Here is a 17,390-nt window from a genome sequence, read left to right on the forward strand (position 1 = left end):
CACGATTAATAGATTCGTTGGGGTTACCAAAAGACAATTCGATGATGAAACATCCATCCAAACCGGCTGCGGATTGAATGCGAATATAACAAACAGTTATATAATTGAATTTGTAAACAAAAAGATGCAAGCAATTTGGTGCAATTAAGCGGCGCGCGTGCACTGACTGCTGCATATGAAGTGCGTTTATTCCAATTTAATATCAGGTCCGTCCGGGCTATCTTTAATTAGTGGTTAAAACCAATTCCCGTTCGGTAATGAGTTAAACTACTATTTGCTGACACACAACAACTTGATCCGAATGTTTGCGAATTGCGACGAGGAGGAGGAAGAGGAGGAAAACTCTTCGGTTACACGTGTAACGTGGTAAGGGCGACGAAATATCGGGTATCTCATCTACCCTTTCCCCTCCCTCTCTCGCCCTCTTCGTCTCGTTCATTCGCGATTTCCACGAACGAATTGGGAAACCCATAATAATGCGTGTGCGATTATCCGATGCGAAAATCTTCATCAACATTATTCATTGTTTTTTTCTTTTCTTTATAAATCACGAACTTGTGAAAATGAACAATATGCATCTGTTGCATCGCAGGAATTAAAAAAAAAAACGTGCGACTGTTCAAATGTAGAGAGAGAGAATAAACTAATAATATAAAGAAATCGCACGAAACTTATAATGAAGAAGTAAAAAAAAAACGCAATAAATTTTGTGTGCAATTATCTCAGTTTTGATTGTTACTTCATAATGAATTCGTTAATTATTCATTAATTAGTTAATGATTCGTTAATATTTCAAAGATTGAATTAATTTATAAATATTTGTTTTGTCGTGGAATACTTATAGTAATATATCGATACTTGCTAGATTCCCCAAACATTCAGCTTTCATATGCATATTTTGGATTAATTCTATCTATTATAGTTTTCGAGTAAATCAATGAAATGTGAAAACACTGCTTTTTCCAATTCTAATTTCTCGAGCGTAAATTTTTCATTTTTTCATAATTTAACGCAAATTACACCCAAATGAAGAAAACACTGCTTTTTGACACGTTAATTTTTCAACTTTGAACGGAAATCACTGCTTTTTTGAACGTTCTAATTTCAATTTTTCAACTTTGAACGCGTATTACAGCAATATGGATGAGAGCACAGGAATGTATCTAGACTTTAGCAGATATTAGGAAAATTGCTCACTGCTACTAATATTCTCGCCTCCCCTTAGACAGTTTGGAAAACGCTGGTTTAGTGTATTCACGTTTTCTGTTGCTCTTTGTTTCAGGTCGTTCTTATCAGGGCATCAACGAGGAGATCATATGGGTTAGCATCGGGATGGGGGTGACCATAGCCGTCCTGATAACGATAGCCCTTTGTTACATAATGCGCGAGAAGTGCATCCAGCGCAGGGAGTACTACATCACGGCATGAGTCGCGCCCCTTTGACGAGTTGCGCGACTCTAATCTATCCCAAAAATACTCTCGTCAATATGTGTCAAACTATATTAAGCGTCTACTTCACCCTCTCACATGCATCGCCCCCTTTTTTTTTCCTACCTTCTTTTCCAACGTGCACTCATTTAAAATGTTGGTGCCTAAACTTTACAACATTTTAACAAACAACTTCTTATAAATACTCATTTAGAAAACTTACCTCCATAAAAGTCTGCTCATTTCAACTCATAATCATAAAACAAAGATGATTATACAACCACATTTATCAAAAAAAAAACTATTAAAACCATTCAAAGATATTTTAACTGCTTAATAAGCAAAATTTTAAGAATTCAAAAGTCTTAAGATATTTTTATAACTTTAGTATTGCAAAAGAAATAGTATAAATTTTAAAAACTCTACATTTTCCTGTAATTCATCAAATTCATATAAGTTTTTTTTTGGAAATTATCATATTCGATGAAAACCAATTAATTTTAATAACGATGAAATTACAAATTAATTAATTTCCCTGAACGTATATTAAATATTTACCGATACAAACGAATCGATATCTACAACAAACATAACAAATAGCCAGAATTTAAAAAAAAACAACAACAATTACAATCGTCCTGAGATAACGTTTACATAATAAGCGCGTAGTTGCTGATTTTTCTTTTATTTGTCTACCAGAAAATGCACATACAAACGAGAAAAGGGCGCGTTTCGTTAGTATTGATCTTGCAAATTATATGAGCCTGAAAAATGTAATACACTTCATGTTACAATCTAAATTGCACACTCACAACATCGTGTTACGTTGTTAATTCATGAAGTACTAACTGTAAAAACAACGTGTTTCAATTTACCTCACGAAAATGAGCTCGAAACTGAACGCAATTCTGAAAGGTCTGAAAGTGTACAATAAGTTTCACCTTTTCAGTTTTGTTTGCTCGGACTACATAATATGGTGTTTCAGGAATGTCCACGACTCAGAGAAAGACTAATTAAAAGCGGTTACTAAACGTGTAAAAGTTTAGTTTCAACTGCAGTGAAATCTTCTCGTTGCCAAAAGTGAAACTGCGACTGTTCAAATTATTTTATTTTTTATTATTTTAAATACTACAAATTACGACTGACGAAGTTTATAAGAATCAAACCTATATTGCGACTAATTTAATAATACTACTTTTTATAGTTTTTTTTAATGGTAATAATACTTGTGCTAATTAACACTTTGGATAAGTCATTTTTTCATCGCTCATTACTGAAAGACGTGTTAATATTATGAATTCATCGATGAAGATAGAAACTATATATATATATATTATACAAAGCAGTTAAGTTACTTTCGGTCCGTCGCGGCCACGTTAGATATTTCTTAACTCCCAAAACTTGTGTTCCTTTAGAGTCTAAAGTTTAGACCGTAAGTAGAAAAGTTGAAAAATAATGAATAAATGTCCTTCTCATTGTGGACCAACTAAATGAATGTTTTCTAACGTAGTTTCTATGAGAGCACAAGCCAAAAAAAAGGGGACATTTCCCGTCAATTTTATCGTGAAATTAGCTAAAAAAGAAAACCAACAACTACAACTAGTCGATGTATTAGATTGTAAAGTAGTACGTACACAATTTAATTACTCTCATTTTCATGTCTACTTTAAGTAAATCTAGTGATTGTGTTTATAAAGTACGCACTAATTGTAATTAACTGTAAGAATGAAAATGAAAGATATAAATCGAAGCTTTAATTAATAAAATGAAAATGAATTTCTGTTAGATTTACGGTTTGTGTTTAAAACTCAAACATCCAATGTTTGCCGTAACTCATAAAATGTTTATTATCCGTTAAAGTTGCTTTTAACAACCCCAAAAAATAAAACGATTGCTGTGTATTAACGTTACGTTATCCTTCATTAGTTTTCGTGTTTGTTTACTACATGATTTGTTACGTTCTACTTATAATTGAATAAATATAAATTGAACTTTACGAAACGTCTATTTCTTTGTTTCCTACATGATCTGTGTTCATTTTAAACTGATTTCTGGTGTTTAAAGTTTGCCTAGGTGCATATTTCATCCGATTTCAACCACCTCTACATTGCACGGATTAATCAAAATCTGTGATTCAATTGAATTGCAAATTGCGAACTGACCAGGGTTCTGACCAATCCACTACACGAATATAATAATGCTATGCACAAAGCAAACGTTAATTCCTAATTTCCATTGAAATTGCGAAACGTTAATTAATAGTACTGCACGGGATTCAACAAAATGCATAATAGAATCCAATTCGTATTGATGTTATGAGAAGTTCAGCAACGTCGAACATTTTAAACAGTTTTAGTTAATAAATAGAATAATTGGATTAACGTGTCTGTCTTTATTCTTTATATCACAATAATAACATTTGGAAGTAACAGGATGGATGGAGGAATTTGCACTAATTGTATTAATTAATTAATTAAATTGGCAATCAGTCTAGTTTCACAGATTGCCTTCGCTTGTACTTTTCTACGCCCAATTTTAGCAGAACCTTGTTTTCGTACGCCCAGGACAACGACGTAATAACGAAGCAGACGCCGCCTATTCCCACATGCAAGAGCAACGACCTCTGGTACACGTAGCCCTGCAACGAAACAAATGAAAAACACACACACACCGGAAGCGACCATTATCGATCGACTTACCTCAGACAAAGAAGTGACAAGTCCCGATACAACTAGAGCCGCGATGAACACTTTACCGGGAACTATTCCCTGTAAAGGCAACAATTTCGTTGTCTTGTATTGATTACTAATAAAATGAACGCTGGAATAAAATTAAAATTTGATTGTAATAATTCCTTATTTATCCTTATCGAAATTTTGAAGATCTTTGTTACCAAGCAACCAATTTGAAGTTATAGAAGTTGTTACTTAGCAACCAATTATATTAAACATTTGAAGTTCGATTTCCGACTATTCGATTAATTACTAAATCGTGTATTCTACCTATGTATAATCCTCGCAGTCATGTTGAAGCAATTAGCAAGTATAAATCCCACCGGGCCAAACATGTTGGTCAACCCGTAAGATATCAACAGGAAAGTAACGGAGAAAAGAACCATTATGTAATTGTACCTGTAATTTACTCAAATTACTATTTTAATTGATATAAAAATATTACCTTTACCTATCCAATTGTTTATTATCCATGGTTGCGAACACGTAACATTCCGTAACTCCGTTCACGGCTAACAAGAGTACAGCAAAGCAGTGAGATCTGAGCAGGACTGTTGGGAGCATATCTTCGGTCAAAATTCTTCCTCCGTACAAGTATAGAAGACTGTGGCTGTAGGTGTACCCAAACACGATGACGACTAGTCCGATGGAAGTGACCACCTTCAATAGTTGACTCAGAACTGTAGCCGCCTCGACTACGCATTTCTCAAAAACAACCAAACCGTTCACGAATTGCATTCAACATTGCCAAATCCTTACTTTATCCTGCTGCGACAGCGACTGATCCCGCCTCAACATCTGCGTGAAGTAGAAGTAAGCGCTTTCCTCGATAGGCCGAAAAATGAATCTGAAAACTAAATCCTTCCAAACAAGATCCCAAAAACTAATTTACAAAAAAAAAGAAAACAAACCTCGCAGCTAAACTTCCTAAATTATTAACAATATCGTACATGGATTGTTCGCTGAACGTTAATACCGGAGAGACGCTCATTACATAACGCTCCCCTTCAGTCAACACTTGCTTAACTATCGATTGCTTCGCGAAACTCACCGTTAACACACACAATTCCTTATTAACGTAAGCCTCCTAAAACAAATAATGCAATATATTAAACCTATTGATTGATTCGAAAAGTTTCGAACTTGAGCTTTGGGAATTTTCGGAAAGAAATCCCGAATTGACTCGAATTTAAAGTCGTTCATGTCTTTGAACAAATCGGATTTCGGGGATGTCTTCTTTTTCTCGATGTACCAATAGAAAAATCCGTAGTAAAGCGCAAACAATATCAAAGAAGATAATAGTTGAGCAATGGAAAACGCGTTGATCGCTTCGTTTTGATCTCTCAAGACCAACACCACAAACGTTACAGTTCTAACAGTTATGTAAATCGTTTCAAAAACAACCTGGAAATTAAATTCAAAAGCATAAATTTTAGATAATTCTAATTAGAAATAACACTCACTTTCAATTTGACAAAGCAAAAGCTCTGTGAAACTAGAATTGGGATGTGCGTAATTTGCCCAATTATGCAAGAAACTACAATAGCATAGCAGCCCCATCTGTACTGGATCAAGTAGTGCTCATCTGTTGTGCTTAGGACATCCGTCCAAATGTAATTCAAAACAATACCGAGAACAGCTGATATTGGTACACTGCAATTAAATTGATGAACGAAAAGGATTTAAACATGATTGCATTGCTTACGATAACCAGAACTGGTTTATGACTTGGGTCCAGTTATGGGATTTGGTATCAGTCAAGCAAGCTTTGAGCAAAGGTTCTCTAGATAGAAACACCAGAGTCGATTCAAGTAACAGTAAGCGGACGTTCATGATACCAAGCACCTCCTGTCCCACCACTCGGATGATGAAGGCATTTAGGATAAAAGTTATGCATCTGAAGATAATCTAAAATTTGTTATTATTTACTATGATTCATTTGGTTAATAGACCACACAACGCACTTGAAAAACTATGCTGAATTTCGCGTTGTCCAAACTGCTTTTCAATATGTTCCTGCCCATATTGCTTTGTTTATCTGATCCTGTTGTTTTGCTTAGGTTAACTTTGATTATTTTGATGCATTATGTAAATAAACTTTACTTCATGTTTCGTCGCATTCTTGCTTTAACTGTGGCAACACTGAAGATTTTCTGCATTGCAGGCATATTTGAAATTCTATTTATAAATATTATCATTTCAAATATAAAAGCAATAGACAATTGTAGTTTAACATCATTATTCACTTTATAAGTATAATAATACAACAATTATGTAAAACAAAAATGGGAATGTTTATTAAATATTTGTATGTATAAAAATATTAAGATTTATTGTCATTTTATTGTTTTCAACATTGTATATAAAAAAAGGCACATTATTAAGGCCCTAATGGACTCCTAACAGTTTGGCTTAACAAGATCACACTCCAATTGGTACATGAGCAAACTAATGATGCTACCTACAATATGCTTATGGTACATTTGCTTCATTTGGAAGCTGCAATCAAAGATGAATTAGTATTAGCTTTGTCTATAAATTATCTATAAAGGATTTTACCCAGCATTAAGAAAGATTTGCCTTGCTGTGTCCTGGCATTCAGAAACCACAAGAAATATTCTAGAGTAATGATTAGCTCTGCTCCATGTCTTTGCAGTCTCAACCAGAGCATGACCGACACCTTTATGTCTGTACCTGTAAGAGCACACCAATTAGTATATAAAACAGTTTAGTTATTGCACATCTACAAACCCCTTTTCAACAGCAAACCTGTATAACCAAGCAGTATCATCCAAATAGATAAAGTTAGTAACAGAAACTGTGCCAATTATCTGAAACATTATATAAATAAGATATGGAATTAAACAGCTACACAAAATCATACTTTTCTGAAGGCTTTCCCCAATTCCAGTCTCTTTGACTCATTTTCACTGACAACTGAAAAATAAATCTGCTTTGGGTCTGCATCCGTAATGCAGTTGTAGCAAGCCTCTGCAACCCAGCATTTCACTGGTCTCTTGTGCATAAGCTCACTGGATTTCATGAAATGTGATAGGTAAATGCACATGTAAACAGTGATCAAAACAATGGGAATAGCAGATAAACAATAAGTTATTGGAATGCCAATAAATATGAAGAACATTGCTGCACACATCACAATCAATTGGAAGGTAATCTACAAGTTAATTAAACGTTTATTTTACAGTGTTAACTTTAAACTTTTACAATTTACTTCTCTGGATAAGGCATTGATGAATGATTTATTAACATTTGATGTATAGGCGCTCTGAACTGCCTCACCGACACCAAGTTTATCAGACTGCTGGTATTCTCTTATTACTATATAATTAGGCATTTTTGCTGTAATTTAATTAATTGGAAATACAAGAGATTTTCACTTTTTGTAAACAAAGAAGTTCCACCATGTTAATAGGAAGAATCACCAATGCGCGTTTCTAAGTTTGGTAACACTGAAGACGAAATTTGAATGGCTTGCATACAATGGGGTTTCTTTGTCTACGTCCATCCAACGCACATTCTTAGCATCGTCGCCTGCTTTTAAAGAAAATTTTCCTACAGAATTTCCATCGTCATCGTGGAAATTGTAGGCAACCGTTTCCATCCATGCATTATCTGTGTTTCTAGGATCATCCACATAGCCTTCATATATTTTCACTCCATTTTCAAAGAAGATTTTTAACATTGCAGAATCTAAAATAAAAATTTAAAACGTTTATATCTTGCAAAAATTAGAGAACAAACCTATTTTGTTTTGCAATGAATTCATAGCTTCCTCCATGAATTCCCTCATCAAAGTTTGACTAACATTTTCACCTGGATCAATCATTCCCCCTGGAATTGCCCATTCATTGCAGTCGTGACGTTGAATAGCGCAGAATTGTAAAATAGGCCTAAAACAATTTGAATTTAATTTACAAAATCATTAAACAATTGTTGTTTATTTACAGTTTGCTTGATTCATGTAAAACTTGTTTGCCATCTTCAAGTTTCCATCTAGTAACAATTGGATCAGCAGCATGATTGGGGCCCCATTTGCCTAAAATTCCTCTTCCTTGCAATCCAGTTCTTCCCTCAGGATTCAAAGGATATTTATCCTTAATTTCATAAATCCCCAAATGACTTTTCCTATTTACATTTCCATCAAGTTCATTCCATTTGGGTTTAAAGTTTGGGTCATCTATAACAGAAATACAGTTATTACAACAATAATTAAGTTAATAATATACCAATTATACCAATATCCAGATCAGACCAAGGCTTGTTCTTCAACACAGAAGAATTATAAATTGGTGGTTTATAATCATCGAAATTTGAAGACCACTGAGTTTGTTCTTCAGGCACAATTAATCTTTGCACGTCGCTCAAAGGATATTTAACATTTCTGCATTTAACGTGAACCATCTTTCTGAGAACGAACATTTAAAATTAACATTAACAAAGAGATAAAAGCACAGCTGATTCTGGATACATTTCATTTTTACAGTTTACGAATTTAAATATTTAAATTGTAATAAACTAATTGTAATATATATTTTGTTTATGATTATTATAATACAACTATTATTTATTAATTTAAATAGATGGTAAAAGGAAATTTGATTGAATTTGAACGGTTTCAATTTGGTTTTTAGTGATTTTCGTTTCGATGCTGTGGTGGTAGTGTAATGGTTCACACTAATCAAGGAGATTAAAAATAAATCAATAGACTACAATAGAGTGGTGGTGGTATGATGGAACCTTATGACTGTACTTTATGCATGCATTGTTCCCAGCTGATCTCACTCAAGATGAATGCAGTTGAGGAAGGAAAACCGTGGAATATGCAGGAGATGAATGAGAGCATGATTTTCCAGCAGAATGATCTGTTTCCCTCAGCATTCCCAACGATGGAGGAGATTCGCAGACAGGGTAAACTGTGTGATGTAGTGCTAAAGGTTTGTTGTGTCTTATAATGAGCAGCCAATCATTTGTATTAACTAAATCAATGTTGTAGATCGATGATCAATCATTTAGTGCCCATAAAATTGTGTTAGCTTCCACCATTCCCTATTTTAATGCAATGTTTACAACAGATATGGTTGAGAGTCGACAGCAAGAGATTCAAATGCAAGGAATCGAATCATGGTACGCACATTTATAAATATATGATTGTCAATTGTTAATGATTTTATTTAATTTAGTGCGCTGGAAGCTTTGATTAACTTTGCGTATTCGGGACGAGTGATTCTAGATAAGAACAATGTGCAGAACATAATGATTGGAGCGTCTTTTCTGCAGCTGAACAAAGTGCGAGATGCGTGCGCTAGTTACCTATTGCAGAGACTACATCCACAGAATGCGCTTGGTATAAGACAATTTGCTGATACTCTTGGATGCACAATGTTGGTTGAGTCCACCGATAAATACATTGAGCAATGCTTCCCAGAGGTTTCTCTGTCTGAGGAATATTTGAATCTGGCGCTGTTTGAGGTCAAGAGTTTGCTGCAGAGGAATGACTTGAAGGTGGAATCTGAAGAGCAGGTTTTCGATGCTTGCATGAGATGGGTTAAGCTGGATGAGAAGAGATTTCCCTGTTTGCCTGAGCTCTTGTCTCAGGTGAGGCTTCCGCTGCTTTCACCCTTGTATCTGACTGATAGAGTAGCCACTGAGGAGCTGATCAGGACGTCACACCAATGCCGGTGATTTAAATTTAATTAATTAATTAATCACAAAATTGTAATTGAATTTGTATTTTAGAGATTTGCTGGATGAGGCTAGGGTTTACCATTTAATACCAGAGAGGAGACATTTGCTGCAAAGCTTTCGTACGAAGCAGAGGACTTGCGAAGTGCGCGGACAAATGTACGTAGTTGGCGGCTTAAATCAGCACGGTAATTACATCAAAATTTTGACTAGCGTTTAATGCATTAATTGATGTATTTGATGATAGGGGATTCATTGAGCACTGTTGAATATTACGATCCAAAGTCGGATTCTTGGATACTGGCGCCCTGCATGTCCATTCTGAGGTCGCGTTTAGGTGTGGCCGTGCATTGCGGGAAACTTTACGCCTTTGGTGGATACAACGGAAGGGACCGATTGGCAAGCGTCGAAGTCTACGATGCCATCAAGAAGGAATGGACTATGATTGATTCGATGCAATCGAAGAGAAGGTTGGATGAAGAAACGCTTAGCTTCACATGCACTTACCACAATGTTTTAGTGCGCTCGGTGCAACCTCTTTGGGTGATCTGATTTACGTATGCGGCGGATACGACGGCGTAACTTCTTTGAATTCCGTGGAAAGGTATGAGCCAAAGTCCAACAGTTGGACCTCCCTTGCTCCCATGAACAAATCCAGAAGTGCTGGATCTTTAGTCGCTTGCCAAGGTATAAGATTCATTTATATAGTGGAAATATTAAATTGTATTTCTTTACAGGATACATTTACGCTTTGGGAGGACACGACGGACTTTCAATATTCGATTCCGTGGAGAGGTATGATCCAAACTCCAACACCTGGACCGAATCGAAACCAATGCTGACCAAAAGATGTCGACTAGGAGTGGCTACGTTGGATGGCAAGTTGTACGCTTGCGGAGGTTACGATGGTAGCACGTTTTTGCAGACAGTGGAGATGTTTGATCCAATTACCAATAAGTAAGTTTGAAACCAAATCATTACGAAACACCAATAATCGATTTTGTTATCGTTTAGGTGGGCTTTTGTTGCTCCGATGCACGCGAAACGAAGCAGAGTCGCGTTGACGGCAAACATGGGTAAACTGTGGGCCGTCGGCGGATACGATGGTATTTCGAATCTCGTCTCCGTGGAGGTTTACAATCCGCGCACCGACTCTTGGACTTTCAGCAGGAACATGACCGTCCATGAGGGCGGCGTAGGGCTGGGCGTGATATCCGTCCCATGAATTATACGACAATTCATCGTCAGCGATTGGCCGCTCACTTAGTTTCATCTCGAAAAAAACGAATTTACTTTTATTCAGTTCGTCTTCGCCAATCGACGATGCAATTGTCACAAATCAAATCGTATGAAAAGTGTTTAATCTCTTCGTATTAGGATTATCCGTTTTTATTTTCCGTTTGATCTGAGCGTGTGTTTGTTAAGGCTGATTTATTCTAATTGAAGTGCTCAGTGATCGGAACGTTTTACCAATTTGTTTTTTCCCCCGTGCCATTTAAATCTCCAAATTGTAAACATAATCAAAATAATTATAATAATCAGCATTTCCATTCTCGATTTAATTAAATCACAATACAACTCGACGATGGAATTGCTCGAATTTAGTATGTAGGATTTTAATCTATGGACGAGAATTCTTCCATTGACTTACATTTTTTTCTTTCTTAGCATTAATACTAACATATTTATGATGGTAAAGTTAACTTTAATGTGATTCTTTATGTCGTATTTGTTATGGTGATGATAATGCCAATAACCGATGCTTAAGAAATATCCACTATTTTTTAAGCTGTTTATTTATGTATATTTATTGAAAATCAAAATGTATTCGACCGGAGTCTTCTCCACAAAACTTATATTTATTCTAATTGTAGACGCATGTCAGTTGAAATGCAGTTGAAAGTTCATTGTAATCACGTACGTGCTAATTATAGGAAACAATGTGTACAATGCTTGCGGCTAAACAAAGTGAATTTATTTAGGGAATTCTCTTTTAAACCGGAAAGTGGAGAAAGAAGATGAGAAAAAAAACTTTACAAAACTTAAGGAAATAATATATTTACAACATTTATTTTCTTATTTCATCTAATGTATGTAATGAGCTGCTGTTAAGTTTATTCTATTTTTGAACATTATTCTTAGGACTTATCGAGATATCAAGTATGTAATATAAAATGGAATTACATTTTATAATAATAAACGTTATACTCCATATGTTGCCCACAAATAACTTTTCAATTATTTCTTAAATCCTTTCTTTATCGCTTATATTTACTTGAATTTGTTAACAATTTAAATGATATAATTTCCTACTAGATCAATTTTTATGACACTCTTTTTGCTAACATAATAATAATCTAGAAGCATAGGTTTTATTGATCTTGACTTAATATTATTAAATACAGAAACGTTAAAATTAAAGCAATTGACACAAAAACTAATTCAAAATTTAAATTTTCAATATGGTAAGAAAAGAGAGCGACAGATAAATTGTCCATAACAACTACACAATACAATTAAATATTGCAATCTCTTAAAGATTTTATAAAGAATTGATAAATGAACATTTCAAGAATAGGAATTCTTAATTAAGGCTCTAATTAAAAAAGAAGGAAATGGAACAGTTTGGCTACTTTACTAACATAGAAGTATATAGGGTTGCACAATACAGTTTGAGACTTTGCTTACTATATGGGTTTGCAACTCAACTAATATATAATATTTCAGGTCATCTATTAGTCACATTGCCAAGCTTGTAGTTCAGCAATAGTTGCGCTGTTCCTTTTCCTACTTTTTAATTAAAGCTTTAATTAAGAAGTCCTATTCGTGAAATGTTCATTTATCATTTCTTTATATAACCCTTAAGAGATTGCGATGTTTTATTATATGCTGTGGTAGTTATGGACAATTTATTATTTTGCGAAAGCGCCATCTTTCACTCTCTTTTCTTAACTTTAAATTTTGAATTAGTTTTGAATTGTTTTTGCGTTAATTGCTTTAATTTTAACGTATATGCACTGTGTGTGTGTATTTAATAATATTAATATTAAGTCAATGCTACTAGATTATTATTAAGTTAGCAAAGAGTCTCATAAAATAATTATAATTATTAATTTATTATTAATTTTCATTGTTGATACAAAAGCTAAAATTGGTAAATCTATGGATTGGCAGACGATGACGTTATGTAATGAATGTTTGATGGTATTTACAGTAATCCTCCAACTCTGTGAAACAAACAAACAACAAAGGATGATGACCAGCAGAAGATCGCGATCCTCCGGAAACTTTTCCAGATGTTCGACACTTCCAAGTGCGGATTCATCGAAACCTTGAAGATCTCGACGATGCTGAACACGATGGGACACATCTTCGACGACAACGAGTTGAACGCGTTGATCAACCATCAAGATCCGGAGAATATCCGAAAGGTGAACTTTAACAGCTTCTGCAGCATCGCCTCGCACTTCCTCGAGGAGGAGGACGACGAATCCACCACGTGGAAACTCAAGGAAGCGTTCAGGTAGATCAAAACTTACATCACAACAATTAAGCTTCTTCACAACGTTCGTCTTCTCAGATTGTACGACAGGGAAGGTAACGGTTACATCACCACTGGCACCTTAAAAGAAATCTTGGGTGCTCTTGATGATAAACTCACTGGAAGCGATTTGGACAACATCATCACAGAATAATTAATTTTCATTGTTGATACGAAAGCTAAATCTATGGATTGGCAGACGATGACGTTATGTAATGAACGTTTGATGGTATTTACAGTAATCCAGTATATTTGTAAACAAATTGGTAATGTTATAAACACCAGAAATAGATTGAAAACTCGTGAGAGAGCGCGTTTAGTCTATAGTTTATTGCTGTATGTGCAAAAGAAAAGAAAAAAAGAAGATAATTGGTCTAATAATAATAATAATAATAATTCGTAACCGATTGCGAAGGTGAAAAAAGACGAGAAGGTGTAAAGTTTCGAAATTTTTATTTTTCCATCGGGCGCGCAGGTAAATTTATTTCGAATGCGTATATAAATACGTGTCGTATTTTAGGTGTACGGGCCATTAAGTGTTGAAGTGGCATGATTTCAGGGAACATAAATAATAAATTAGCAATTTGGCCATATCCACGGACCCAATAAATCAGGAAGAAATATGAAGAAAGATCGAGCGAAAATAAAACGAATTCGAAAACAAGTCAACAGAAATAAACAAATTGTGATGAGAGAAAGGAATCTTCATTAGGTCTTTTCGAGCGATTCTTAAGCACCTGTTGCGATCCGTTTAAAAGAATTTTTGGACCGTTTTGAATGAATGCGACAAATTTGGATTGCCACAATAGTCGTGGACAGTGAAAAAGAGCGAGAGAATGCGTGATTCATAGACAAATTTCACGAGGTTTCCGGCTTTTGCGGGATTTTATAAATATCATCGATTTATAAATCGCGTCCCGCAGAAATTCCCGAAAGGTATGCGCGCCATTCTAAATCCGTCTCTTCCCTCGTATCTTTTTTCTTCTCTTCTCTCACGTGCGAATGGCTTCATCTCAGAAAATATTGGTTGCAAGTTATTAGTCATTTACGCGATGTTTTTCCATCCAGAAAGCACACAGAAAAAAAAAATAGAGAAAAGACTATTTTTAACGCTTTTATTTTCCATTGCAAATATCGCGAAACGAACAAACTTTGTCACATAATCATCTATTTCTGTCAGCGCTAATAATCTGTGCGAAACATACTTTTTTTTTTGTGTCTACGACGTAACTAATTTTTTTTTTGTTCGTTGTTTATTTATTGCATCTTCGCCCAAAAATAACAATCGATGTATTTTTGTGGAAAGAAAAGATTGCTGGATTATCGCACCTTGCGGATAATATATAGATTATACACATTATATTGAATTATTCAAAATTATTTCTGTAGCAATTTACGTGTAAATATTTCGTTCAATGAATATTTTCCAAGCTTCAAAGGATTCTCAATCAATTTTCACTAACGCTTCGTTACTCGTTTGTTCTTCTCATTATTAAAAGAAACAAAAATCTTCAAAGCTATAACGATTTCATCAAAACAAAATTATACTTCCAAAGTCAATTTGTAAAAGATCTGTGTTGAAAAAATTTGAATACTTTTTTTTTCCAATTCAATATTTCAACAATCAATTTGATATATTTACTAAATAACATATAGACAATATATGTAGTGCTCATTTTGAATGCTTTCCAACAATAAAAAAACTGAAATAATTCTATTTTTATTTGTCTTTCTTTCATCTTCATTTATATAATTTCTATTATATTTAATAATTGAAATATTCCTTCGGAAATTTCGGATTTTATTCAAAGATACATCATAATTATATAGTAATAATTCATCTGCGACATAATTTTAAGTTACTGCGAGAAATCATCGTAAAGGTGACTCGATGCGATTTGGCGTTAACACTCAATTTCCTACGCCAGTTTTGTACATAGTTTAAGTTTGTTTCTAGGTTTAGCGATGCCAAAACGGAATTATTACCAGATGATAGCAGTGCTGAGCAATTTGAAAAATTTCCATCTGTTCTCATTGCTTTGATGTTAATAATTGAAAACATTAAACATTTACAGTAAGATTTACAACAAAAAAAAACCTCAAGAATCTTCTAGAAGAAAAAATAAACATTTTATTCAAGTTTCTCAGTATTATAAAAATATTTACGTTTTAGGTTAATTTGTATATTGAATTAAACTAATATGTAATAAATTGACAGTTTTCTGACGTTTTCAGAAAAACAATTTTTTTGACAATAATCATTATATAATTGACATTTGACGTTTGTTGCATGACAATGTAGGTTAATCAAATGTTTTAATTACATTTTAAGTTTGTTACTTTTTAATTAAGCAAAATTAAGAAACTGGTCGTCATGAGTAGATGAGTTTCAATTATGATTTTGTAAGAGTCATTATGCAATTTTGTATTTTGACGTTTGCAGGAAAAAGATGTGTTGATTAATTATGAATAATGATATGGTAATTGGTGAAAATGCAAAACTGTGCCATTTTTTTTTTGTTGTTGTTTTGTGATGCAAGTGGACATCGCAGAAAACTAATTAGAGACGTAATGATGCAGCGAGCCGAAGGTTTTGTAGTCCGTTCTGAAATATTTCCCGAGACTATAATTTTTCGGGTGAGAAACGGCGTCGGTGGGGAGGACGCCATATATAATTGGCACCATCGGGCACCACAAAAGCCCGACGCCGACGCCGCTCCAAACGGATCCGCGAATCTGAGCCTATTTTCCAAAATAACATATAGAATAGCGCAGAAATGGTAAGGAACGGACCAAACCGGACGATCTCTCCTTACTGATTCTCTCTCACTCTCTATAACTCTCTGAAACAAACAAACAACAAAGGATGATGACCAGCAGAAGACGGCGATCCTCCGGAAACTCTTCCAGATGTTCGACACCTCCAAGTGCGGATTCATCGAAACCTTGAAGATCTCGACGATGCTGAACACTATGGGACACATCTTCGACGACAACGAGTTGAACGCGTTGATCAACCATCACGATCCGGAGAATACCGGAAAGGTGAACTTTGACAGCTTCTGCAGCATCGCCTCGCACTTCCTCGAGGAGGAGGACGACGAATCCACCACGCAGGAACTCAAGGAGGCGTTCAGGTAGATCAAAACTTACATCACAACAATTAAGCTTCTTCACAACGTTCGTCTTCTCAGATTGTACGACAGGGAAGGCAACGGTTACATCACCACTGGCACCTTAAAAGAAATCTTAGGTGCTCTTGATGATAAACTCACTGGAAGCGATTTGGACAACATCATCACAGAAATCGATACTGATGGATCTGGAACCGTTGATTTCGATGGTAAAACAACAAGAAACGTCTTTTAACAACAAAAACTTACGTAATTATTTGTTTACAGAATTCATGGAAATGATGACCGGAGATTAATTCACTCTTATTCTTACTCTAGCCTAATTTAAAATAAAGTTACATTTTTAGTTACAACAATTTATTCATCTCTCCCACATTTTCATTCATAATTACAAAATAAATATTTACAAATTACCTCATTTTTATTTATAAACTTGATACTGATTTTTTTTTATGTATAATTTTATTCACAATCTGTTCATCAAGGTGAACATTGAGTAAATTTGCCGGTGGATATTTACCATTATGATAATTTGAACATTAATAATTACTTAAATCTATATACTAAATTTAGTGGTTTGCAACGCTTCAGCCTGTTTGTGGTTTCACTGTTGTCGAGTAGGCCAATATCCAGTACATTAGTATGTGACTCCAGTCTATCTTGGTATCTACTACTAAATGTTGGTATTGTATCCTTGACCATATCTATATGAAGATCTTCGTTTATTTGTTTATTCCTGATGAACCATAGAGCCTTAATATAATATTTCTTAGGCATTTTGATTGGAACATTTGTATAATTTGGTTTCAGTATTACTTTGTATATAAGTAATTTATTTTCCACTCATAATTC

At 34.6% G+C, this 17,390-nt stretch overlaps 7 protein-coding genes across 7 annotated transcripts; 4 read left to right on the forward strand and 3 right to left on the reverse strand.

Annotated features, from left to right (window-relative positions):
- Positions 1–1,282: 1,282 nt before the first annotated feature.
- Positions 1,283–1,707, forward strand: LOC108569197 (the record flags this gene model as incomplete). The annotated part of the gene is made up of 1 exon (XM_017930662.1): positions 1,283–1,707. A coding segment is annotated over one exon (146 nt), but the record flags the coding sequence as incomplete, so codon positions are not given.
- Positions 1,708–3,807: 2,100 nt separating this feature from the next.
- Positions 3,808–6,289, reverse strand: LOC108569200 (protein RFT1 homolog). The gene is made up of 10 exons (XM_017930665.1): positions 6,125–6,289; positions 5,866–6,068; positions 5,624–5,813; positions 5,304–5,564; positions 5,072–5,247; positions 4,920–5,007; positions 4,612–4,865; positions 4,431–4,559; positions 4,128–4,248; positions 3,808–4,066 (listed from the first exon to the last, which is right to left on the reverse strand). The coding sequence occupies exons 1-10, from the start codon at positions 6,182–6,184 to the stop codon at positions 3,914–3,916; spliced, it is 1,635 nt and encodes a 544-aa protein (XP_017786154.1). The 5' UTR covers positions 6,185–6,289; the 3' UTR covers positions 3,808–3,913.
- Positions 6,290–6,459: 170 nt separating this feature from the next.
- LOC108569202 lies at positions 6,460–7,604 on the reverse strand. The gene is made up of 5 exons (XM_017930667.1): positions 7,393–7,604; positions 7,045–7,335; positions 6,912–6,991; positions 6,720–6,854; positions 6,460–6,659 (listed from the first exon to the last, which is right to left on the reverse strand). Exons 1-5 carry the CDS (start codon positions 7,513–7,515, stop codon positions 6,560–6,562), a joined length of 729 nt encoding a protein of 242 aa, XP_017786156.1. The 5' UTR covers positions 7,516–7,604; the 3' UTR covers positions 6,460–6,559.
- On the reverse strand, positions 7,517–8,639 carry LOC108569201 (ADP-ribose pyrophosphatase, mitochondrial). Its single transcript, XM_017930666.1, has 4 exons — positions 8,417–8,639; positions 8,127–8,358; positions 7,923–8,071; positions 7,517–7,871 (listed from the first exon to the last, which is right to left on the reverse strand). Exons 1-4 carry the CDS (start codon positions 8,598–8,600, stop codon positions 7,600–7,602), a joined length of 837 nt encoding a protein of 278 aa, XP_017786155.1. The 5' UTR covers positions 8,601–8,639; the 3' UTR covers positions 7,517–7,599.
- Positions 8,640–8,875: 236 nt separating this feature from the next.
- Positions 8,876–12,078, forward strand: LOC108569208 (kelch-like protein 18). The gene is made up of 8 exons (XM_017930671.1): positions 8,876–9,115; positions 9,175–9,305; positions 9,362–9,859; positions 9,918–10,051; positions 10,111–10,333; positions 10,384–10,550; positions 10,601–10,820; positions 10,878–12,078. The coding sequence occupies exons 1-8, from the start codon at positions 8,909–8,911 to the stop codon at positions 11,086–11,088; spliced, it is 1,791 nt and encodes a 596-aa protein (XP_017786160.1). The 5' UTR covers positions 8,876–8,908; the 3' UTR covers positions 11,089–12,078.
- A 1,081-nt stretch (positions 12,079–13,159) lies between these two features.
- LOC108569198 (troponin C-like) lies at positions 13,160–13,558 on the forward strand. The gene is made up of 2 exons (XM_017930663.1): positions 13,160–13,386; positions 13,444–13,558. The coding sequence occupies exons 1-2, from the start codon at positions 13,160–13,162 to the stop codon at positions 13,556–13,558; spliced, it is 342 nt and encodes a 113-aa protein (XP_017786152.1).
- Positions 13,559–16,083: 2,525 nt separating this feature from the next.
- LOC108569206 (troponin C-like) lies at positions 16,084–16,891 on the forward strand. The gene is made up of 4 exons (XM_017930669.1): positions 16,084–16,184; positions 16,270–16,541; positions 16,599–16,747; positions 16,806–16,891. The coding sequence occupies exons 1-4, from the start codon at positions 16,182–16,184 to the stop codon at positions 16,832–16,834; spliced, it is 453 nt and encodes a 150-aa protein (XP_017786158.1). The 5' UTR covers positions 16,084–16,181; the 3' UTR covers positions 16,835–16,891.
- Positions 16,892–17,390: the final 499 nt, after the last annotated feature.

The sequence above is a fragment of the Nicrophorus vespilloides genome, unplaced genomic scaffold (genome assembly GCF_001412225.1).
Source record: "Nicrophorus vespilloides isolate i.1.1-1 unplaced genomic scaffold, Nicve_v1.0, whole genome shotgun sequence".
In the NCBI taxonomy this organism is placed as follows: Eukaryota; Metazoa; Arthropoda; class Insecta; order Coleoptera; family Silphidae; genus Nicrophorus; species Nicrophorus vespilloides.